At 53.7% G+C, this 23,127-nt stretch overlaps 1 protein-coding gene across 2 annotated transcripts; it reads left to right on the forward strand.

The window, feature by feature from the left end:
- The first annotated feature begins 1,377 nt into the window (after positions 1–1,377).
- Shf (Src homology 2 domain containing F) lies at positions 1,378–22,359 on the forward strand. 2 transcript variants are annotated; one of them, XM_070026643.1, is made up of 7 exons: positions 1,378–1,910; positions 11,691–11,832; positions 14,215–14,421; positions 16,080–16,220; positions 17,511–17,682; positions 17,873–17,992; positions 21,642–22,359. In XM_070026643.1, exons 1-7 carry the CDS (start codon positions 1,395–1,397, stop codon positions 21,826–21,828), a joined length of 1,485 nt encoding a protein of 494 aa, XP_069882744.1. In that variant the 5' UTR covers positions 1,378–1,394; the 3' UTR covers positions 21,829–22,359. The 2 variants fall into 2 exon arrangements, with proteins under 2 accessions (XP_069882744.1, XP_069882745.1); XM_070026644.1 differs by lacking the exon at positions 16,080–16,220.
- Positions 22,360–23,127: the final 768 nt, after the last annotated feature.

A 23,127-nucleotide genomic window follows, 5' to 3' on the forward strand; every position in this document is an offset into this window, starting at 1 on the left:
GCAATAGCATTTGTGTCATCTGAGAGTCTGTCAAAACTATGAGTTCTGGGACTGCACCCCAGCTAGATTTAAAGAAATCATAACCTGCCGGGCGCTGGTGGCTCACGCCTGTAATCCTAGTAGAGCGCTCGCCTTGAGCTGAAGAGCTGAGGGACAGCGCCCAGGCCCAGAGTTCAAGCCCCACGACCGACCAAAAAAAAAAAGAAATCATAACCTGTAATTTAACAGGATTTGGGAGACAAGTGTTCACATGACAGTTTTACAAGCATTGTCCTATAGACATAAAACAATAGAATTTACACATAGCAGGAATTTAATATTTTGAGACAGGGTATTATAGGAAATCCCCCCTTCCCTATCACATGCTTCTCCCCCAGCTTGAACTCTCACCTCATTGAGGCTCTTTGGAAGCTCAAAAGGCAGTTATGGTGGGGTGTGGTGATGGTTGCCTGTAGTCCCAGCACCCAGGAGGCTAAGGCAGGAAGATGGGAGCTACAGACTGCACACTGAGACCTTCCCCAGCTGAGCCAAACTCAAATGCCCTGGCTTCAGGGCTACAACACTTCCGGTGAGGAATTGGCCTTATTTCCAAGACCAAAAATGCTTAGGGCTTGAGCATCAGAGCCTCGGGAGGATAAGGGGTTGTGATAGACAACATTGGAACTGTTTCTAGACTTGATTTATTGACGTGTCTGTTTCCATTCTGTCATTCACATGATTGACAATGAAACCCTGGATGTGGCTTAAAGGGATTTCTGCGAGTGTGCACACCGCCTTGCGGGCTGGGTGGGCCTTTTCTGGGCAGGTGCGCCTGTTTTTGGAGATATTTGTGCAAGGGTTGTTTGCACGCAAAGGGGGGGGGGGAGAGGGGTCCGTGGGAACGACACGGGCCAAGTGGGTGTGATGCGGGAAGGGTTGGCCTGGATTGGGTATCTGCGGGGGCAGGAGGAGGTAGGTGGGGCCCCCCTTTTCAGCATCTCGCACCTTCTGGGAGATGGAGAAGGGAAACAGATGGGGATGCATGGATGCGCCCCCCCCCACACCCCCAGATGACACGTGCAGGAGGATTCACCCTAGCCCAGGAGTTGCATCCTCATCTCCGGGGGAGGGGGTCCCCACTTCATCCATCCCAGGTGAGGAGATGATATCCGCTCCTCACCTCCGGGGCGGAGCGAGGACGACCCCGAGAGACAGCAGAGCCCCGCCCCTCCCTTGTTATTGAAGGCTTCCCCCCCCCCCCCCACACACACACTGCCCCTTCCCGCCTGGCTAGGCCCCGCCCCCTGCCCCTGCGAAGGCCCCGCCCCGTCCACCGAAGCCACGCCCACCCCACGGCGGCGTGGCCACGCCCCCGCCGGGCTCCCGCGCTCCCCTCGCCCAGTCCCGCCGGCCCCATGTTACTGAGCGGAGCTCCTCCGGCGGGCTCCGGCCCGGGGCCGCGGGCGCAGGGGGGCGCCGGGAGCGGCCCGGGAGGATCCCGTCGGAGTGCCGGAGGTACCGGGGCCGGTCCGGGAGGGGGTGGCAGCGGTGGAGTAGCCAAGTGGCTCCGGGAGCACCTGGGCTTCCGCGGGGGTGGGGGGGGCGGCGGCGGCGGCGGCGGGGGGGGCAGCAAGCCGGCGCCCCCGGAGCCCGACTACCGCCCCCCCGCGCCCGGCCCGGCCGCGCCCCCCGCGCCGCCCCCGGACATCCTGGCCGCCTACAGGCTGCAGCGAGAGCGCGACTTCGAAGACCCTTACTCCTCCGGGGGGTCGTCGGGCTCCGCCGCCCTGGCCGCCCCCGCGGCCCCGGGACCCACGCCGCCCCCGCGCCACGGCTCGCCCCCGCACCGCCTCATCCGGGTCGAGACCCCCGGGCCCCCGGCGCCCCCTCCCGAGGAGCGGAGCTCGGGACCCCCGGCCAGCAGCGACAGGGTGAGTGCGGGGGCGGGTGGGCCCGAGGGGAGGCCTGGAGGTCGCCGGGGGGGGGACAAAGGTGGCGCCTGGCCGGCCCTGGGCCTCGGGGCTGTCACGGCCCCTGACCCCGGGGCTCGAGGTCTTAGCCCACCTTTGTTCAGGTTCCCGACCAGCTAAATCGGAAGCGAACAGGAATCCCCCCCAAACTCTGCCCGTGGTCCCCGGACTGGTGACCCTCCTCCTCCTCCTCCTTGATTCCACAGCACCTTCCCCCACCCCCACTCCCCCAGCCTGATCTAACGGGAATGGGGAAGCACACCCCACCCCTCACCCCTGCAGCCCTTTCCGAGCCGCGGCTTCTCTGCCCTTTGATCTCTGACCCTCCCCCCCCCAGGGTAGATTCTGCACAAAGCTTTCCCCTCCTTTCTCTCATCCCTACTCCCTTTCACTCCTCCTCCTCCTCTCCCCCCCCTCCTCTTTGAGCCTAAGCATCCTTACAGGTACCCCCCCTCCCGAAAAGAAGGCAAGGGCTTCTCTTTGTAGACACAGCAAGGGCTGACTTCGGCTTTAACTCCCCCCCTTCCCCCCCTCCCCCCCCCCCAGTGTGGCAACTAGAACCGAGTGAGCTGTTCTCAGGATAGTAGCTTTGGGCACTGTGTGGCTCTTGCCAAGGAAGCTGATTATACCGGGGTAGTCAGCTATCTCCAGAGGCTACTACAGGCCCATTCTTTCCTGGTCCCCCTTCCCACCTACACACATATACATACACACACATGAGTACAGTTGCTGCTCAGGACCTGTTGCCTAGATAGGGCTCCGAAGCAGAGCCCATGTCCTCTAGGCCTGCCTCCCGCTAGATCCATTCTCAGAGAAGCTGTACAGTCTTTGATGGCTCTTCATGGGGCAGAGAGGACAGCAGGCAAGTCACTGTTCCCCAAGATGTCTCCTTTCCCTCAGAGACCCTCCCCACACCCCAAAGCCTCCACTCATAGCCTTCCCTGGAAGAGTGACAGCTGAAAGCCATCCCCAGGCCCCCACAGCCCTAAGTCCTAGGTCAGAGACTGTGAGCTACCCTGGCACTCCCTGGGAGCTCGGCCCTGGAGCTTCAGTAACCTTTCCTATGCAAGAGGACTTTTTATTTTCTGGATCGGAGAGCAAAGTTGCTGTCTGAATCACAGGATTCTAGAATGGAGGATTTTAGTGGAGAGACACTCTGCCCACTTCTGGATGAGAGAGATGTGTCAAGGTCAGAAAGAAGCCTCAGGAATGTGAGTAATTTCTCCCGTAGTTCCTGCTGTGAAGCATGGCTGCCCATTGTAGGCCAGACTCCTTAGGGTGTCCCAGGCTGTGCTGTCTCCTTTCTAATTGTCCTCAGGACCATGTGGCTGTGTGATATGTGTTGATGGTGTGGCATTGAGGCCCAGGGAGTAGCTAGGCCCTAGTCTCTCCGCTGATCAGTTAATCTCTTCTCTAAACCACAGGCTATTGGCACATGGCCTTAAGCTGTCCTGGACCCTTTTCCTCTCTGTAAGTGGGTAAGAATGACCTAACAGGCTGCTCACCAAGCTGTGGTTTCCTCCAGGATAAGGACTGTATCCTCCTCATGTCTGTGTCGCCCAAGTGTCTGACAAATTCTTGGCATACGTATGTCCTGAACGGTGACCATCCACTCCCAGGGTAGTCTGAGGGTCATCCTTCCCTTGCACATTTTTCCAGAGACCTCAAGAAAGGTGCTGAACCCACTGAAATCATTCAGACAGACTCTTAGTCTCTTCTTACTGGAGAGCATCTATGCCTCAGCCTGGGTCAGCTCTGAAATCTGTAGGTTGTTCAGACCTGAGGGGGCCAGGACATGGCTGACTCCTTTGGCAGCTGGAGGGGCAGGAATGACATCCAGCAGGCTCTTCCAGGAGCCACACAATCTGTACTTTCTTCTGCGAATATGATGAGAAGAATCCAGAGTGCCATTTGAGCTGGGACACTGTTTCATGGGCTTTAACAGTTGCAAGGGCTCCCCCATTATTTAGAGTCAGCAACTTCCTCTAGGTAAAACCCAGCGTCCCTGAATCCTTACCATAAGCACGATACCTAAGCATCCCTTGGGCCTTATGAGTGGCACAGTGGCGTAGGGTTCATGTAAGGTGCTGTTCCTGGATGGTGAGCTCCCTTGCCCCTGCTCTGGCCAAACTGGTGTTTTGTACCCTATGCCTGCTGTATTCTCGTTCTCAGCTCTTCAAGGCCCTGAGGTTTGTTGCTTTGGGGCCTCCTCCTGAAGTGAGATGGAGGAGACTGGGAGACCAGGGTGGGCCTTGTGCTGGCTGGCTTCTCTCCTTCTTCTAGTGGCCATTGCGGGGAACAGAGGGGCCACGCCAGGAGGTTGGATGAAAGGGGGTGGTGGTGCTTCTGTGATGAACTTGATAGACTGAGCGGGAAAGGCATCCATTAAGTATAGAGGCAAGAGAGAATGAGGGCCTGAACAGGACCCTGAGAGGCCCAGAGCATGTAGGACCATTAGCTTTCTCCTCACTCAGGACTCTGGCTGTCAGCCTAAGGCTCATGCACTCTGGCCATCTGGGCAGGCCTGGCAGGGCAGGTGTGGGAGCAGCAGGAGCAGCACCCTGAAATGGGCAGGCAGGGCCTCAGCAGATGGCCCCAGGAAGAGCTCCCTCTGGTGCTGGGCACTTGTCCCACCTTCCCCAGGCTTGTGCTCTGGCAGAGGGGGCCAGAGAGCTTGGGCAGTCCTTTTGATTTGCTTACTTTTCTCCAACCTTCAACCGGAAAAACCTGCTCTAATTAGGGAAGGGGGATGGCTAGGGGCCTAGGCCCCTGATTGGATGAAGCTTTGAACTGCCTGAGACCATCTGCACAGTGTGTCCTTGGCCTCTTTCATGCCAAGACATGGAGGGATGGGGAGCAACATGGATAATAAACTAGCAGGGCACCTTATATTGAAACCAGAGCTTTGGTTCCTGGCGTTTTCATCTTGCTCAAGAAATGGTGTGCATCAGGATCATTCCTATTTTTTTCTGGGAAAGGCACACAGTTTATAGCTCCCAAAGTAAAGAATTAAGAACTTCTGCCGGGCGCTGGTGGCTCACGCCTGTAATCCTAGCTACTCAGGAGGCTGAGATCTGAGGATCGCGGTTCAAAGCCAGACCGGGCAGGAGAGACCGTGAGACTCCTATCTCCAATAAACCACCAGAAAACCGGAAGTGGCGCTGTAGCTCAAGTGGTAGAGCGCTCGCCTTGAGCTGAAGAGCTGAGGGACAGCTCCCAGGCCCAGAGTTCAAGCCCCATGACCGACAAAAAAAAAAAAGAATTAAGAACTTCTAAAAGCAGAAGCCGGGTGCTGGTGGCTCATGCCTGTAATCCTTGCTACTGAGAATGCTGAGACCTGAGGATCGTGGTTCAAAGCCAGCCTGGGCTGGCAAGACCCTGAGACTCTTACCTCCAATAAGCCACTAGAAAAGTGAAAGTGGTGCTGTGGTTCAAGTGGTAGAGCGCTCACCTTGAGCTGAAGAGCTGAGGGACTACACCAGGCCCAGAGTTCAAGCCCCACTACTCCCCTCCTCACCCCCCCCACCAAAAAAAAAGCAGATGTAGCTAATGGGTAATCTCCATATATAGACTTGAGTCTTCGAGGCCCCTGTTTAGAAAGGAGTAAGCAAACAAATGGTAGGAAAAGTAAAAGGCCATCAAAGGGTCTAGAGTTGAACAAGACATTCTTGCCCTGGAAGTGACATTGTGGCTCAAGTGGTAGAGCACTCGCCTTGAGCTGAAGAGCTCAGGAACAGCTCCCAGGCCCCAGAGTTCAAGCCTCATGACTGATACAAACAAAAAAAACAATTTTGGGCTGGGAAGGTGGCTCAGTGGTAGAGTACTTGCCTTGCATGCATGAGGCCCTGGTTTTGATTCCTCAGTACCACATAAGCAGAAAAAGCCAGAAGTGGCCCTGTGGCTCAAGTGGTAGAGTGCTAACCTTGGGCTGAAGAGCTGAGGAACAACACCCAGACCCAGAGTTCAGGCCCCAGGACTGGCAAAAAAAAAAAAGACATTCTTGCCCTGAGATGATGATTGGACTGCCAGTTGTTGGACCATCCTTTATCCAGTGTTCATTGACTATTGGGCCGTCTAGGTACTAAAATGGTCTTGGCCTGAGTTTCTGTACTTGAATTTGCTCCCAAAGGGAGCAGTCATTCTCTGTTAGAGATACCGAGAGGAGGAAAGTCGCGGGAAAGGATGAGGATGGCGAAGAGGGGTCCAGGTTAAGGGACTGTTGTAGAATGGTTAGATGCCTTAGCCCTTTGTGGCCTCTGCTGCTTTGGCCATCTATGCTACCGCTAGTGCTTCATGGTGCTGAGGCTTATGGCTACTAGGGGATTGTAAGGCTAGCCTGCCCACTCTACCTGTGCCAATGTCACTGTCTGGAAGACATCTGTGCTTTAGTGCCTTGGCCAGTGAGTAACTCAGTCACACCTCAGCCCTGACAATCTTGTCTCTTAGGAGCCAGGAACTAGCTGGGACCCTGGTGATCTTGGATGGCTAAGCTGACTTGGCTAAATAGGGCCCCAGGTTTGGAGGGGTCCGGTCGTGGGGCCTGAACTCTGGGACTGGGTGCTGTCCCTCAGCTCTTCAGCTCAAGGCTAGCGCTCTACCACTTGAGCCACAGCACCACTTCCGGCTTTTTTCTTTTTCTGCTTATGTGGTGCTGAGGAATCGAACCCAGAACCTCATGCATGCAAGGCAAGTACTCTTACCACTGAGCCACCTTCCCAGCCCTCCTCCAATATTTGATCTTTTTATCCTTAATAATATAGTGCCTGACATTTTCTTTTCTTTTCTTTTTGCTAATACTGGGGCTTGAACTCTGGGGGGCCTGGGCACTGTCCCTGAGCCTCTTTATGCTCAAGGCTAGAGCTCTACTACTTGAGCCACAGCACCACTTCCGGCTTTTTTTTCCCCCTGTGGTACTGAGGGATTGAACCCAAGGCTTCATGCATGATAGGCAAGCACTCTACCACTAAGCCACATTCCCAGCCCCATGCTGACATTTTCTAAGTACCTGCCTCATAGCTGATATCATTTTGAAGCAGCAGGATGTGTATTAGACCAGATGACACTTGTAACAACCCTGTAAGGAAGATTCTATACCTGAATTACCTATGGATGAAATGAAACACAGGAATGTTAAAACACCTTTGCATGGTTCACATCCCTGCAGCCTGGCTCTGGGCTGAGCATCCGTGGGCAGTCTCTTAGCACCTAGCACCAAGGAGGCTTTTAGAGAAGAAAATCGGGGTCTTGTTTTGTGCTGAATTCACAATTTCCTGAACGATGTGACCTTGCTGGCCATGCATTCTTGAGGTGGCCATGGATACACCAAAGGGTCTTACAAAGGTTAGTGGCAGCAGCGGCATGTCTGATACATTGAGTGTTTTGTAAGCCTGGCATTGCTCTTGTAATTAGAAAAGGCAAAACAATCAATTTGTTTTATGTTGAAAGAGTTTCCCAGGCAGATTAAAATAGGCAGCCTAGGACGTAGAAACAATAGGTACCCAAAACTTGACTTTCAGGAAAGTTAAGTAGTGTTACCTTTTTCCAAATTAGTTGGTTGATATGTTTTCAGTAACCTAGGGCTTCTGTGGTTAAATGCTTTAAAGGAAACAAAATGGTTTAATTTTTTAAAAGAAATGTGTTTAGGTTTATTGGCTACTTGAATTCCCAAGGCTAATTTTTTTTTTCCTGTGCAGAGATTTAATTGAACCTGAGGTCTTGACATGCTAGACAAGTGCTCTATCACTTAAACTATATCCCTGGACCCTAAAATAAATTCTAAGTGTGCAAGTAGAGGAGATGCTGCATTTGCCACATTTATAGAAAACAGTGCCAAGACACCGAGAGTCAGGAGACCCGGCTCCCACTCCTCTCCATGCTGCCGACAGGCAGTGTCCTGGTCACCAATCAGAACTCTTGATGCCTTCATTACCTGAATAGAAAAGATGATGATATTAAATGTTGAACACTCACCCCGGGCCAGCCTTTCGAATAAGCACTGTTAACAATTTCATTTCCCTCTTTTCTGCCCTTACCTACAATGACAGTTTAACCAGCCAGGGGCTTCTAGACCTCAAATGTAAACTGAAGAAGCGCAAGAGCTGATGGGGTAGCACAAGCCTGTAATTCTAGCACTAGGGAGACTGAAGCAGGAAGATCGTGAATCTGATGCCAGCTTGGCTAAATTGGGAGACACTGATTCAAAATTACCTGTATGCATGCGTGCGCGCGCACACGCGCGCGCACACACACACACACACACACACACACACAACAGTAGAGAGTTTGGGGACCTTGCAGAGCCAACATCCTGCAATGTCTATCCTCCTATCTCTGCCTTGGGTTCATACCCCCTGCAGTCCATGGGGTAGGGCCAAACCAAAGCCAGATGGCCAAACCAGAGCTAGCTACCTTGGAGACCAGGTGTGGGCAGGAAGGAGATTTAAAGGCTGACAGCTGCTCTGGGAAGGGCAATGCCTAGCTGACAGATAAGAATCAAGGGGCCTAGAGTCAGCCTTCTAGATGGCCGGAGGAAGGGAACTCACAGGACCTTCTGGATAGCAGCTACTTTACCTACTTGTTGAGAAATATGCCAGCTTTTCAGTCGATTCTGGATGACCAGTGGACATGCCAAAATACCAGCCCTGTGTTAGAAGCCTTTCCTGAAGTCCCTTGGCTGGTAGTTCTTCTCTTTTTGCCTTTTGAGCCATTGGTCTTGATCCTAGTTCAAATGTAGATTCTCCTTGTGAGTCTGATCCTGTCACCACTGCTCATCACTCAGAAGTCACACTGACCAGGGATCTGAATGCTGGTGTCACCCCACAGATGGAGCCCGGGAAAGGAAAGGGAGCCTTTTGGGCATCTGACAGATGTGCACTGTGTGGCTACTATGTGCCAGGCCCAGTGAAGGGGTATAGGACACATCAAAGGGGGATCAAAGGACCACAGACAAAACAACACGTTGTGTAAGAGGCTCATAGGGACCGCTTGCTCACCCCCATTGAGCAGCAGTGGGGATCTAGAAGCACTGAGCATGGAGGCCTGGGTTCTGTCTGGTATCCTCCATGCCCAGGGTAGCCACCTGTGCTGCCAAACCTGGTGTCTTTACTGCTGTTGCTGTCATAGATCCTATGGGCGCCCCAGCCCAGGACCAGGGCTTCCTGGAGCAGGGCGTGGAGCTAGGAGTGGAACAGAGGAACCATTGAACTACCCACAAGAGCTGCCACCTGGTTGCCCCATGGGCAACTGGCGACTGGCGCTGGGAAGGCCCAGGCCAGCCTGGGATGGGTTGTGGCTCTAGGCACAGACCCAAAACTCCAGAGAGAAACATACTATTCGTGGCTCTGATCAGACCGGGCGAGGAAAGACGAAGGGCCTGTGTGGATTGGAGACAGGGAAGGGGCATCAGGGGCTTGGACCAGGAGTGTCTCTTCATCCCCGTGAGCAGCTTCTGGGAACACAGACTCACTTGGGGAGACTAAGTCCCCCCTTTATGACTCCACCCCACCCAGAAGCATTCTTCTTCCCTTGAATAAACTAGGACAAGTGCTTCCTTTGTCCATTTTCCTGTCTTCTATGAACAGATTTAACATAATGACTGACAGCGTTCAGGCTCTGTGTCCAGCCCCCAGGAAGCTCAGTCTGAAGGAGATCCTGAGTAAAACAAGCATTTACCACACAAGGTGACCACAGGCCAGCCCAGAGGCCCTGTATGAGCCTGGGGGTGGTGGTGGAAGGAAGTGTTTAGAGGGGTTCCAGAAGGACTTTCTGAAGAAAGAGAAGAATGAGTGAGGATTGGCCAGTCGTGGAGGAACAGGAAAGTGACATGGCAAAGAGAAAATGGTTAAGAAAGAGTCCAGAGTTTTCCCGAGAACACTGAGCTAGGATGGGCAGAGAGAAACAAAGAGGAAAGGTAGAACTTGAAGTCGCTTTGTGCTTTTTCTCAAAGCCCTGGAAAGCTGGTGTGAGGTTTAAAGTGTCAGGGGAGTCAGACGCTATTGAGAAGCTTCCACGAGTGACAGTGTGAGACGGGCGCGGACAGGCAGAATCCCCAACAGCGGACAGGCTCTGGAGCTCCCTGGGTTTAGGACTAAGCGTGTGGATGCCATTGGTCTGTGTAGAAGCAGTGTATATGTAAGTGAGTACATTTCTTTTCTCTGCCTCCTGGAGAAAAGAAGAACACCAAGGGCGGAGAGAAAAGGGGTGGTGATGGAGTAGAGACATTTTTCTAGTGCCTCCTGTATGCCAGTGAGCCCCAGACTAGTAGATGGTGCTACAGATGGGGTGGTACGAGATGGTGGTCTCAGGCAGAGACGTGAAGAGGGAGGCGAAGGAGCTGAAAACCTGAAGGAAAGGCTGGTAGAGGCCACTAGAATGTGCTTCAGAGGTTGCTGGAGGCGAACAGGGGTTCAAGGAATACGCTGAAGGGACCCTAGAATTAGGATTAGTTCCTTCTGTTCCTCTGTCCATGTCTTTCTTTGTAGCCCAGGCTGGCCTCAAAACTCTCAATCCTCCTGCCTCAGCCTCCTGAGCTCTGGGATGACAGACAGGAACCACCCTGGTGTCCTTACTAAGGGAAAGGGGGTGGGTCCCCATTCCCAAATCCTCTCAGGGCAGAGTGGTTCCCCCCAACAGCTCTCCAAGGCCTAATCTACTTCCGAACAAATGCCTAGCATTGAGTAGGGAGAAAGGCAGGTTTTCCTCACACCACCGTCCCCAGAGCCACTCCTAGTGGCCTAGAGCTCTAGGGTGCTGGCAGCTGTAGGTGGGCTGGGCTCCGTCTCCCCAGGAAAAACCAGTGCCCAGCTTGGAGAAAGCCTCTATTGTCTCCAGTGGCTGCCCCGCCCCCACCCACCCACCCCCAGCCTCGAGCACCTTGGGCGCCTTGCAGGACGGGCAGCTTGTGGTTAGCTCTGCCTTGACTGGAAGCAAGGACAGAAGGGTGGCTGTGAGCCACTGTGTGGGAGAGACGGACAGCTTGGGACATAGAGGACTAAGGCCTTTCCTGTCCCTGTCCTCTGGAAGCCACAGGGATTTCAACAGGGCCTCAAAGCTACCCGAAAGCATATTTCTTCCTGGTCAGCCCAGAAACCCACTGGTGGCAGATCCGACGATTCTTTGCACAAAGAGCATAGCTTCCAATCCTGAGTCCCCCACTTAAGCAAAGTGGTCTTGGGGCCTCCTGTTTCTGTAAATGGGGATAATGATGCCCATGTGACAAGGACCCTTGTGCAGGTCAAACAGCAGAATGGTGACCAAGTGGGTGCTCACCATTCCTTCCTGCCAAGAGGAGCAGCGGTAGCGTGGAGCACACTAATGTCTAAGTTCTCTCACGATTCTCGGCTTGCTACTTGAACTCTCCTAACACGTTAGTAACCACTCCTTCGAATTAATTCCTGCCTTTGAACCACCACCTGGTGTAGACACGTGTTCTTCTTGGATAGTAAGACCCTACAGTAAGTAGCCTCTTCCTGGCTATTTAGCCTGGCATATAGCCCCGAGACACAACATTTGCAGAGAAAAGAGATGTACCATTTTGGCAGTCGACTAGAAGTGGGGGACTCTGCGAAAGAAGAGCCATAATAATAGCCTGGTCCCCATCCAAGCCCCAGAGCCCATCCTTGGGGAGTTAGCTGGGCTCCCAGTCCAACACAGCTTTCCCAGGACTCTCGTTCCTGTGGTCAGTTAGGGAAGATCCGAGCTGTCTGAAGCCTGCTGTCTTTGCCCTCTTCCCACTTCCCACAGTTGGCAATCCTAGAAGACTATGCGGACCCATTTGATGCTCAGGAGACTGGTGAAGCTGCCTCAGGTGCTCCAGGGGCCCCAGAGAAGGTGCCTGAAAATGATGGCTACATGGAACCCTATAAGGCCCAAAAGATGATGGCTGGTGAGTGACAGGGGCGGAGGAAATGCTTCCTGAGGCGTAGGCTCTGCAGAACAGACTCCGGGACTCATACATCTTCAGGACTACTTTCTTGGAGAAATACGGAGAAAGCCTTTGCCAGATCCCTGGCAAGATGGCCCCTGCATTTAAGATAGAGTCATTTTGGAGACGAGAGCAGAGACTCATTGAAACTTGAGGCCTTAGAGGAGGTCACGCAATTTAAGGTCAGGTAGAAGCATTTGAGATAGTTAGGAATGGCAAGGTTGCAGCATGGGCTAGAGAGCAAGGATCCCCAAAAGAGGAGCGCTAGCTAGCTCTGGGGAAGAGTGATAAGGTTCAGATGACCTTGTGCTAAAGTGAAACAGGTTTGGACAACTAGAAATAGGACTAGAAACATAGATAACCATAGGAGCCATGAAATCGTTCAGAATTAAGGAGATCCTTGGGGATCCGAAGCCAAAAGAAGATCCAGGGAAAGAGTTCACATGGGCGTGGGGGAGGGTGATCAGAGAGGACAAGAGTAGATATGTGGAAACCAAAGCCCCAAGACAAGCTGAAAGGAGGGATGGTAGGGAAGGGATAGTCATACTTGAAAGCTGAGATGAGCAAGACCAAGAGGGCACAGGGAAGCACTCTGAAAACTGCAGCGAAGGATTTGGATTTGCTCCAAAAGGGGAAATGGACTCATTATAAATTCCTAAGCAAGAAAGACTCAGAATTAATGTGACATTTTAAGAGGATTACTGACGTCTTGGTGTACAGAATGGACTAGAAGGAACCACACATCAGAAAGTTGAGTGAGCAGGCTTTTTGTGGAAATCGTTGGGGGTTCTTACAAGGCCAATAATTAAAGACCTCTTTCTTCCTCTCCTGAACTTGGAAATAACTGAGACGTAAGATTAAGGACACAAACAAATGGAGATTAAAATGCCAACTCTGTTACTGACGGAGAATATTTCTTAGTTCTGTGACTACAGTGGGTGACAGAATTGAACTTGCCCTCTTAAGGCTTTGGCAATTCAGGGAAGCAATGGGTCTCCTGCGTGGGGGCAGGCCATTCACTGCATAGAAGAGAAAGAACTAGAATTGTTCTGTCTCTGCAAAGGGGTAGAGCTGAGGAAGAGGATGAGCATTTGCTAGGCCAGCCAATAGCCCTGAGGACTGTTATTCTGTTGGAGTCCTGGAAATGTGAGTCTGTGCTCTAGAGGTTTGCTCTGACAGTGATCCAGATAGGAAGACATGAGAGCAAAGAATGAAGTTAGGACCAGGTCCAAGGAGAACAATGTAATGCTCAGAAATGGAACCAAGTGAGAAAGTGGTTACCACTGAGGTCAGAGGGGTGTTGTGCCACCAGTGCCCAGCAATTAAATGTGGATTTTATTTTATTTTATTTTTGTTGGTCATGGGATTTGAACTCTGGGCCTGGGCGCTGTCCCTGAGCTCTTCAGCTCAAGGCGAGGGCTCTTGAGCCACAGAGCCACTTCCGGTTTTCTGATGGTTTATTGGAGAGCAGGGTCTCACAGACTTTCCTGCCCAGCCTGACTTTGAACTGTGGTCCTTGGATCTCAGCCTCCTGAGTAGCTAGGATTACAGGTGAAGCCACCGGCACCCGCCCAAATGTGGAAATTTTTGAGCACACATTTTTCTGGAGAATAGCTCCATAGCTTTGTACCAGATTCACTTTTGAGGACAGTGATCCCCAAAAGCAAATCACTAACTATAGAAGAAGGTGGTGAGTTTGAAACAGCGCGTTGACATCTTTGTTTATGGCCACGGGAATGAGACTAGAGATAGAGATGCCACGGATGATTAGGAAACAGAGGCCAAGATCCAGGGGGAAAGACCGAATGGGAGTGATGAGAGAGAAGACAGGTCGTGAAACGGACTTGTCAAAAGGAAGTTTCAAGAAGTGGGTGGCCAGCAGTGTCTGAGCAACAAAGATTTCCTACTTGTGAAGTGATATCGCGATATCATGGGAATGAACCTAAGTGGAAGGTAAATGACAGGTAGGTAGGTAGGTAGGTAGGTAGGTAGGTAGATAGAGAAGGACAAGGAGATGTATTACGGGGGAAGGATGTGCCTCAGTTTCCCTAACATGTCAACTTCAGCTTCCTTGATTTTACTAGTTACATGGGATTCTTTCTCTGTCTCTTTGTCACTTGTCTGCCCCTAATTCCCTTTTCTCCGTGCTGTTAAGAGTCCTGGAAGTGTTTCCAGGACAAGGGATTCAGGATGTGTGGCTGCAGAACTCCCCCAGAGCCGGAGCATCTCCTTGGAAGGAAGCCTGGCTTGTGGCAAAAGATAGCTGCCAAAGGTGGGGGGAGGGGGAGGGCATGGCCGGCTAGCTAGGCTTAGCTCATACCTCTCCCTCTCGTGCCCTGGTAGAGATCCGGGGCTGTAAGGAGATGACAGCTCAGCCCTTGCCCTTGTACGATACACCCTATGAGCCAGAGGAAGAGGGAGCCACCCCAGAGGCCGAGGGGTCCCCCTGGCCCCGGGAGTCCCGCCTGCCTGAGGATGATGAGCGGCCCCCCGAAGAATATGACCAACCCTGGGAGTGGAAGAAGGAGCGGATTTCCAAAGCCTTTGCAGGTGAGAGTGGGTGAAACATAGGAATAGATCCTGGGGATCTGGGGACTACGCAGCAGGACAGCGAGTTCCATAGCACAGAGAATCGGGGACTTAGGAGACAGACAGAGCATGCCAGGGAGTAGCAGGCATGGGAGAATGGGCAGGGCATTTCCCTGGCATTGTCACCTCTCAGAAACCAAGACGTTTGTGCTACTTCCACTTTGGGGAAGCTGGGTACACTTAAAAAAAAATAGAGCAATTCCAATATGAAATGATGAAACCTGTGGCCTGTGTGAAGCACGTTTAACAAATGATGGGATTCAACACTTCAAACGATGGAATAGCTGTGTGTGTCACCTGAATTCTAGAGCTGTGTCTCCCAATGGCAGACTATGGGTATCTGGCCTACGGCATCTCGGAAAGGAATCCCGATTGCTGAATAAAGATCAGGTTTCTCCTGTCCTAACCATACTGTCTCTCCCAGGCCTATCCTCCATGGAAAAGTACATAAGTGCACTCTGACGCGGGTAAAATAAGAGCCACTAGTTGGGAGAGAGCATCATTCAAGATTGAAGTCCTGAATCTGGAGGAATTAAATACCCCCTTGGACTTGGTGGGTGGGAGAGACGCTCCTCCTGCAGCTGCCCACCCTGGGCAGCCAGACAGAGGGGAACCTCAGGTTTCTGATTGGCTTCCAGTAAAAAACCCAGTACCATTGAGGATGGGCCATTTATCTCCCGAAGTCTCCTTGGAGAATCAATACTGTTTGGGTTGCTTAATGGGAAAATCTATGCTCATCATTAGCAAACCTCGTTAGCAGGCCCACAGCCGCTGTGGTAGCATCACTCTTCTCAGGATCTAGGGGCAAGATTCAATTGCAGAACAACCCATCTGCCTCCAACCTTGAGTGTTCCTGACAACCTGAGCCTCCATGACTTCCCAGCTTGGGGAGGAGGAGAAGAGAAAGGGAGAGACAGAGAGAGAGAGAGAAAGAGAAGGGTAGAGCAGGGTGGGAGGAGGTGCTAAGAGTCTGTGGACAGACCTGAGTGTCATTGTGGGAAATGGGAGTAACTCCTATTCCCACTTGGCTAGCTGTCCTGATCTCTTTGGACCCTAGAGGGTTAAGGAAGGGCACGATCCACGGGCTGGCAGAGCAAAACTTGGGGCCCTGCTGGTCCCAGCCTTCCCCCCACCCCACGTTTTGACCAAGCCACCGTGCTGTGCTTGGTCAAAGTTGTTGACTGCACTCAATCTTCTCAAAGTTCTGTTGCTTCTCCCAGAAGCTGTCCTCCCCTCTGCTTCAGCCCCTCCTCTTTTTTTTTTTTTATTGTAGTGGGGCCTGAACTCCGGGCCTGGGTGCTGTCCCTCAGCTCTTCAGCTCAAGGAGAGCGCTCTACCACTTGAGCCACAGCGCCACTTCTGGTTTTCTGGTGGTTCATTGGAGAGAAGAGTCTCACAGACTTTAGTGCCTGGGCTGGCTTTGAACTGTGATCCTCAGATCTCAGTCTCCTGAGTAGCTAGGATGACAGATGTGAGCCACCGGTACTCGGCTCAGCCCCTCCTCTTTTCTAGGCTGTTCTGTGTCCTGGCTCTGGGTTTTAGTGTCTCAACTTCTGCTTCTGTCTGTCTACCTCTGTCACTTGTCTGTCTTTCTCTTCTCCCTTTGCTACTGGCTCCAGTTGACATAAAGGTCATCAAAGACCTACCTTGGCCTCCGCCTGTGGGACAGCTGGACAGCAGCCCTTCCCTGCCAGACGGGGACAGGGACGTCTCCGGTCCAGCCTCACCCCTCCCTGAGCCCAGCCTGGAGGACAGCAGCGGTGGGTCTTGTGGGGGTGGTTCTGACCAGCATGACATGTCCTTGTGAGGCCCCTTGGGGCTTGGGTTGGGGATGCTGAGAGGTGGAGAAGGGTTTGGAGAACCCAGGAAGAATCGATCCCTCTTGTCATGGTAGGAGGACGAGGCAGACTTGTCTACGGAGCGATGGGGAAGGTAACTGAAGGGAGGCCTTACGTCCTCACCAGGCCACAAAAGTCCACTATTTCAGATTCACCTCTTTTGTCAGTTGGGGGGCTTGAACTCTGGGCCTGGGCGCTGTCCCCCAGCTCTTCAGCTCAAGGCGAGCATTCTTCCACTTGAGCCACAGCACCACTTCCGGATTTTCTGGTGGCTAATTGGAGATAAGAGTCTCATAGACTTTCCTGCCCAGGCTGGCTTTGAACCGCGATCCTCAGATCTCAGCCTCCTGAGTAGCTGGGATTACAGGCGTGAGCCACCGGTGCCCGGCTTTAGGTAGATCTTTGTCTAACAGTGCAGGGTATACTCCAGAGGCGGGGTGGTGAAGGGTGCTGGCACTGAAGAAGGTCTGATTCTGGTTATCTGGTGATTGAAAGAGAGAGAGAGAGAGACCAAATTCTTCCATCTCCGCTCAGCTTTACCCAGAATGGGCACTCAGGTGTAGGGGGGGCATCCGTGTGTGTGAGCACGTCTGTACACGTGTGCATGAGAGGGTCTGTCACCTGTGCATGGGCGCCTGTGGGAAGTCACTCCCTGCGGTGGGTGGGGGAGGGAAGCCTGTGGGCAGCGACCTTGGGCGCAGGATGACCGGCTGTCTGGCGGCTTTCGGCAGGATTAGCCTGTCAGGATGGCACCAAGGGGAATTGGATAATTGTTCTCAGATCAATAAGTCATTTCTACAGAATGGTTTGGCAGGCTGATTTGGAGAACGGTAATGAACTCTGAGGAGGAGAAAGAAACAATATTATCAGCCCTGAAGCCACCCTGGGGGGGGATGGGAGAAGGGATGGCCAGCAGCTGCTCCTGAGGGAGCCGCTTAAGTGGTTTCTGGTGTTGCTCTCCTTCCTCCCTCCCCTCCTCCCCTCTCACAGCGACGGGAGGCCGCGCAGCCCTGCCCCCACCCCAGCAGGGGATGGGCCCAGGGTTGCGGGTCCCCACTGTCCCCACAGTCGGGTCGTGAGCTTGCATTGCCCTCGTAGAACATGCACTGCACCTCCTTTGGGAGCTGGAGGAAATAGTTGGGGCGCCGGCTATTCCGACAGGACTCCAGCTCCAGAGTCCTCAGAATCCATGACCCCTCTCTTCCCCTACAGCCCAGTTTGAAGGATCCGAGAAGAGCTGCCTGTCACCTGGCCGGGAGGAGAAGGGGAGACTACCTCCCCGACTTTCTGCAGGGAACCCCAAGTCAGCCAAGCCCCTAGGCACAGAGCCCAGCAGTCCCCTGGGCGAGTGGACAGACCCAGCGTTGCCGCTGGAAAACCAGGTGTGAGTGTCTGTGTCCAGGCGGGGACACCCCCTCTTTTTTTTTGTTTTGTTTTGTTTTGTTCCCCTTTCTGGCACTGGCTTCCCTGTGGGGGGATACGCCTAGAATGGGGGTGGGGGAGGGGACCTGGCTGGAGAGGGACCCAGCAGAGATACCCACCCCGCCCCCTTCTTCCCTCTCTCCCATCCTCAGCTGGTACCATGGGGCCATCAGCCGAACAGACGCCGAGAATCTGCTCCGGCTGTGCAAAGAGGCCAGCTACCTGGTGCGAAACAGTGAGACCAGCAAGAACGACTTCTCCCTGTCCCTCAAGTGAGTGGGGCCAGCCATGGCTGGAGTTGTACAGCTGGCAGGGCGGGAGGGGATGCCAGTGTTCCTGCGGGAGCATGCCATGCCTTGTGAATGACTTGTGACTGCACAAAAGACACCGGGGGGGGGGGGGGGGGATCCTGAGACTCAGCCTCCCTCCCCTCCCCCTTCCTGAATAGGGCCTCAGTGTCCAGTTCAGAAGGCTTCTGCCATTGGCTGAATGGCCTGGGGCTCCCCCTTAATGTGTCTAGGCCTCCTCCTTCCTTATAACTTGGAGTAATAGTCTCCATCTGACAGGCAAGAATGAAGTAACACCCAATCAAGTGCTTCACACCAGGCTGAGCGCTTAACAAATTGTCTCCATCATCATTGTTCATGGAAGCCCAAGAGGTTCTAGAAGTTGACAAGGAGAAAAGAGCTTTGCCCGAGGGAATCTACAGGGATGAAATGGGGTGCTGGGCGCTAGGAGGAAGGCAGGACCGTGGACACAAAGCCATTCCCCTTTGAGGGTCTCGGCGTGCGTGTGGGTGTGTGCATGCACATGCGTGTGTGCAGGGAAGAGGTCTGAGCTTTAAAGGCTGTGATGGCCAGCGCTGTCCCTGGCTCTTAGTCTCACTCCTCAGGAGCAGATATGCACAACCCTAAGCCTCCTATCCATTCCTAGCAGAATGACCATCCCTCTTAGCAACCAGGAATTCTACCTGGTAGAACTACACCCCACATAAGACAGGCTGGAGTGGAGTATCCATGTACCTCTGGAGCTCTAATCACTTCCTACCAAATTCGTTGGGAGCATTAGATAACCACTACCAATCCCCTCCACTCCCCCCCCCCAAAAAAAAATCTGAAGACGAGGTTCAAAGCCAGCCCTGGCAAGAAAGTCTGTGAGACTCTTATCTCCAATAAACCACTCAAAAACCAGAAGTGGCGCTGTGGCTCAAGCGGTAGAGCACTCACCTTGAGCTGAAGAGTGCAGGGACAGCATTCTTCAGAACCCAGAGTTCAAGCCCCATGGCCAACCAAAAAAAAAAAATCCAATCTATGGAAATATGGAACTGTTAGACCACATTATTGGGGAGATGATTATTCTAAAAGAAAACAGACAAGGCACCAAACTATAGTTAGATACCCTTGGGTTTGATAAAAACTAGCTGGGTGACCCTAGGCAAACCACTTAACTTTTTGGAGCCTTGGTTTCTCCACAAAATGGGTTGGTAGTTATCACTTAGATTTCTTCCTCCTGTTCTCCTTGCCTAGCAAACTGAATTATTAAAAAAGCATGGGAGCATTTTGGAAATATTAGTTTGTCGGCAATTTGATGCACATAACTTTAGTGGTGAATTGCTTTAAACATTATCGTTTAAATTCATGGAACATACCAAGAATCATATATCCCACCTCCTCATCAACTACCACCCTGTCAGATCTCTTTCTTTCACACCTAAAAGAGATTCAAGGATTAAGTTTTGACTTGCTCAAGATCACCACCTAATAAAGGACCCAAGCCAAGCACCGTAGCATCTGCCTATAGTCTCAGTTACTTTAGAGGCTGAGGTTGGAGGATCCCTTAAGCCCAGGAGTTCAAGGCTAGCCTGGGCAATGTAGCCAGACCCTATCTGAAAATACAGCATACAGATAGTAAGAGGCAGAGAGAAAGAATATGATAGAATACAGATAGGGAGGACAGGGGAATGATGGAGGGAGAGACACAGACAAGAGAGACAATACATTCACATATTAAGCCCTCAGGTCCAGGGTTTAGACTCAATCTGACTACAAGAACCACACTGTTCAGTTGCAGGGCTCCACCCCTTAGCGGGGCAATGCCTGTGATCCAGAGTTGCCAATGCCAGGGGAGATGCCAGCGGTCTGGCTCCCTGGAGTGGAACTGAGCAGGCCTTGCCTTAGATCGACTGATCTGGCCTGGCCAGCAGCATCAATCTGCAGGGGCCTCGTTTGCATATAAATGGCTTCTCTGAAATACAATTATGGTTTCTCTTCTCTCCCTAATGGAAGGGCTTTCACTGGTAATTAAACAGCTTCCTCAAAGAGCCTTGCCAGCCCCGGCCCTGTGGTCCAGCTGGTCCCACCCAGCTCCCTGAGGACTTGGCAGAGACCTTTAATAATGGACTCTTGGGACCCGTTGGGAGGTGGGGGTTTGAAGTGCACCGCCATCCTCTCCTCAGGAGCTCAGTACCGCTGATAGCGGCTGCGTGCCCAGACCCCTGTTGCCCTTCTTGGCTTAACTCTGTCCCTTGACAAGAAAGTCTTAAGGTGCAGTTTGGGAAGAGACAGTTTCCCCAAGTAGACTGTGGGGAAGGGGTCAGTTTCACACTGTTAAACAGGCCCACACTACCCACAGCTTTCATCCTGGGCCTTGGCATGGGGCAGGTGAGGGAGGGTGGCAGTTCCATTGCCCAGCCACCCCAGGGCCCCTTTGGCACCTTCCCCTGGGCCTGCACGGTCTCTGTCAGCCCCAGGCACTATCTCTGACCCACAGGTGGTCCCACACCCTGCTACACACCAGCCTTCTCAACCCAGAGGCTACTAGGCTCCCAACAAGGCTTCTGATTGGGAGGGGGCAGGAGTAGGACTTAGAGGCCTGTGAATTTCCTCTGTCCCTTTCTTCCCTCCAGTCTCCCCGCCATTCACTTGGTGCCTAGTGAGGTGCCTTCAAGCAGGGGAGGCAGGGGGAAGAGGTTTGCCAGCCTCATCAGCCTCACCTCTCAGAAGGAAGGGGTTGTGCTCAAAAAGGCCCCCTTGTGGGTCCTATTTTGCACCCGTCTCTACACCCAGCCCTTGTCCCCAGCCAACAGCAGAAAAGCTTCAGAGTCCCTCCAAACACTTCCTTCCCTCTTGCCTGAGGGCTTCAGATGGGGTTTGAGGGGGGGGTCTGGCATACTAAGCTGATGTTTGGATAAATGTTCTTGCTGGGGGCTTTACCACTCTAAGGGATGGGGAGCTGGCAGGCGCCGGGTGCCGTGGACCTCTAATGCCCATTTCCTTGGGTTGTTGTGGGAGAGGTGGTGGAGTGAGGCCTCCCTGGGGAAGGAAACAGAGCTACCGCCTCGAAAAGTGTGATGTCATCCTAAGCAGAAGGGTTGGGCCCAAGGCCCAGATAGCAAAAGGGTAAAGGGGTGTCCCAGGGGCGGCTGAACATTCCCAGATTTGAGGTTGCTTCCAGATTAACTTGTTTTCTCCCCAAGTCCAAGAGAGAGCCCCAACCGAGACAAGGTGGTGGTTACATGTGTCCACCCATCGTCTGGCCCAGGGCATCTGCGGTGGCTTGTGAGTCATCAGGAGCCCCTCCTAGGCATCCGGGCCACACAGGCGGATGGGCAGAGGTGCTGGGGTTCCCTTTTCCACCTGCACACACCCTGCACACTCACTGTGCACACACTGTCTCTCAGCACAGCCAGCGTCCGCACCACAAAGCCAGTGTCTCATGCTGCTACTTATACCTCTGGACTGACCTCCATCTCCATTCACACCCCTCCTTCACACCTGCGTACGTGTGCACGCACACACATACACACCCTCAGCTAGCTTCAGAAACCACCATGTCAGGTGTGGAGGTTACTAGAGGGCAAGGTGGAGGCTGGGGAGATACCTCGATCCCCCAAACTCACCAGAGTCTCTTCCTCTTTCCCAGGAGCAGTCAGGGCTTCATGCACATGAAGCTGTCCCGGACCAAGGAACATAAATATGTGCTGGGCCAGAACAGCCCGCCCTTCAGCAGCGTGCCCGAGATCGTGCACCACTATGCCAGCCGCAAACTGCCCATTAAGGGGGCCGAACACATGTCCCTGCTCTACCCCGTGGCCATCCGGACTCTGTAAGATGGGAGGCCAGGGCACCATGACAGATCTGGACCCAGCCCCGTCACCTGGGATCTAGTAGATGTTGGAGACTCCTTAATTTATTCTCAAGGGCAAGGGCTACTGGGGCCTTGGAATTAGGAGCGTGTCTGGAGAGACAGGAGAAAGCTCCTAGAGGAAGCGGACTCCAGAGCCTGCTGGTCTCCCGGAAGTTTGCCAACTGGCAGCTGCAATCCCCTTATCCACTCTAGGGAAGAAGATGGCCAGTGTTCACCACCACCCCCCTCTCCCTACTGGGTGAGCCGCCCCCTCCGTCTCCATCCCACCTCTTAAATCACCCGTAGGCTTCACCCAGCCTGTTGCCATGGATTGTGGGGGAGGCAGACCTCCCCTACCCTGGGATGGAGATTGGGGTGGTGGTGATGGTGGTGGGGTTGCCCGTTGGGCGGAGAGAAGCAGAGATCCCACTGTGGCCGAGGGATCTTTGCCGCAGTCCCTGGGCCGCCCAGGCTCCCTGCCAGAGGCAGTAAATAAATCTGATCCTGCCAGGCTGTGGAGCGTCTGCTCCTCCGGCGCCGCCCCTGAACCGATTGTGGGGGGAGCGGGGGAGGTGGGAGTGGGAGGGTGGAGGGGCGGGAAGCCAGCGCAGATCCTTGTTTATCCATCAGCTGCAGAGCAGACACGGGCGGCAAGTTCTTTGATGAGATGTCAAAATAGGGCCCGCCTTCCTCCCTCCCTCCCCTCCCCTCTTCCCCACCCCATCCCGTGTATGGGGGGTGGGAGGGGGGGGACACTCAGCGGCCACGTGGCGCCCCCTGCTCACCGCAGCACTGAGCACACGGCTCCCCAAGAGCGCATCCAATGTCTTGCCAACAGCCATTTGTCTGGGCGGAGCAGAGACAAAGAGGCGGCGCGCGCCAGGCGGAGGGGGGAGGCAGAGGGGTGGACTGCCGGGCACCTTGGTCCTTTAGGCTGCTGTGCCCACCCGCCCCTACCCCCACCACTCCTGACTGACAGATGGATGGGTGGGTGGCTGGGGACCCTGGAGACTTGCTTGCAGGGGGTGGGGAGGGGGGTGGTGTGACAAAGCTCTGGATGTGGGTGCCCGATGCACGGGCGCCCTCTCGTGGTCACCCCCTCCCCATGTGCCCAGGGCGCTAGGCCACCCACAGCTGGCCACAGCTGGGGCCCCGCTGACATGCCTGTGGGCTCAGCCCCCAGGAATGCCTACTGGGCCTCCGCTGCACAGGCACAAGGCTCTGCCCCCCCTCTCCTGTTCCCTCAGGGAGAGGGGAGGGGGACCGGCCCTGACCCGGCCAT

The sequence above is a fragment of the Dipodomys merriami genome, unplaced genomic scaffold (assembly GCF_024711535.1).
Source record: "Dipodomys merriami isolate MVZ:Mamm:240054 unplaced genomic scaffold, mDipMer1.0.p SCAF_185, whole genome shotgun sequence".
Taxonomy (NCBI): Eukaryota; Metazoa; Chordata; class Mammalia; order Rodentia; family Heteromyidae; genus Dipodomys; species Dipodomys merriami.

Excerpts from the sequence above, each read along its gene's own strand:
- Shf (XM_070026643.1), top strand. The coding sequence starts at position 1,395 with ATGTTACTGAGCGGAGCTCCTCCGGCGGGCTCCGGCCCGGGGCCGCGG. Across the intron at positions 11,833-14,214 it reads GGCCCAAAAGATGATGGCTG|AGATCCGGGGCTGTAAGGAG; the intron begins GTGAGTGACAGG and ends GTGCCCTGGTAG. Across the intron at positions 16,221-17,510 it reads CAGCCTGGAGGACAGCAGCG|CCCAGTTTGAAGGATCCGAG; the intron begins GTGGGTCTTGTG and ends CTTCCCCTACAG.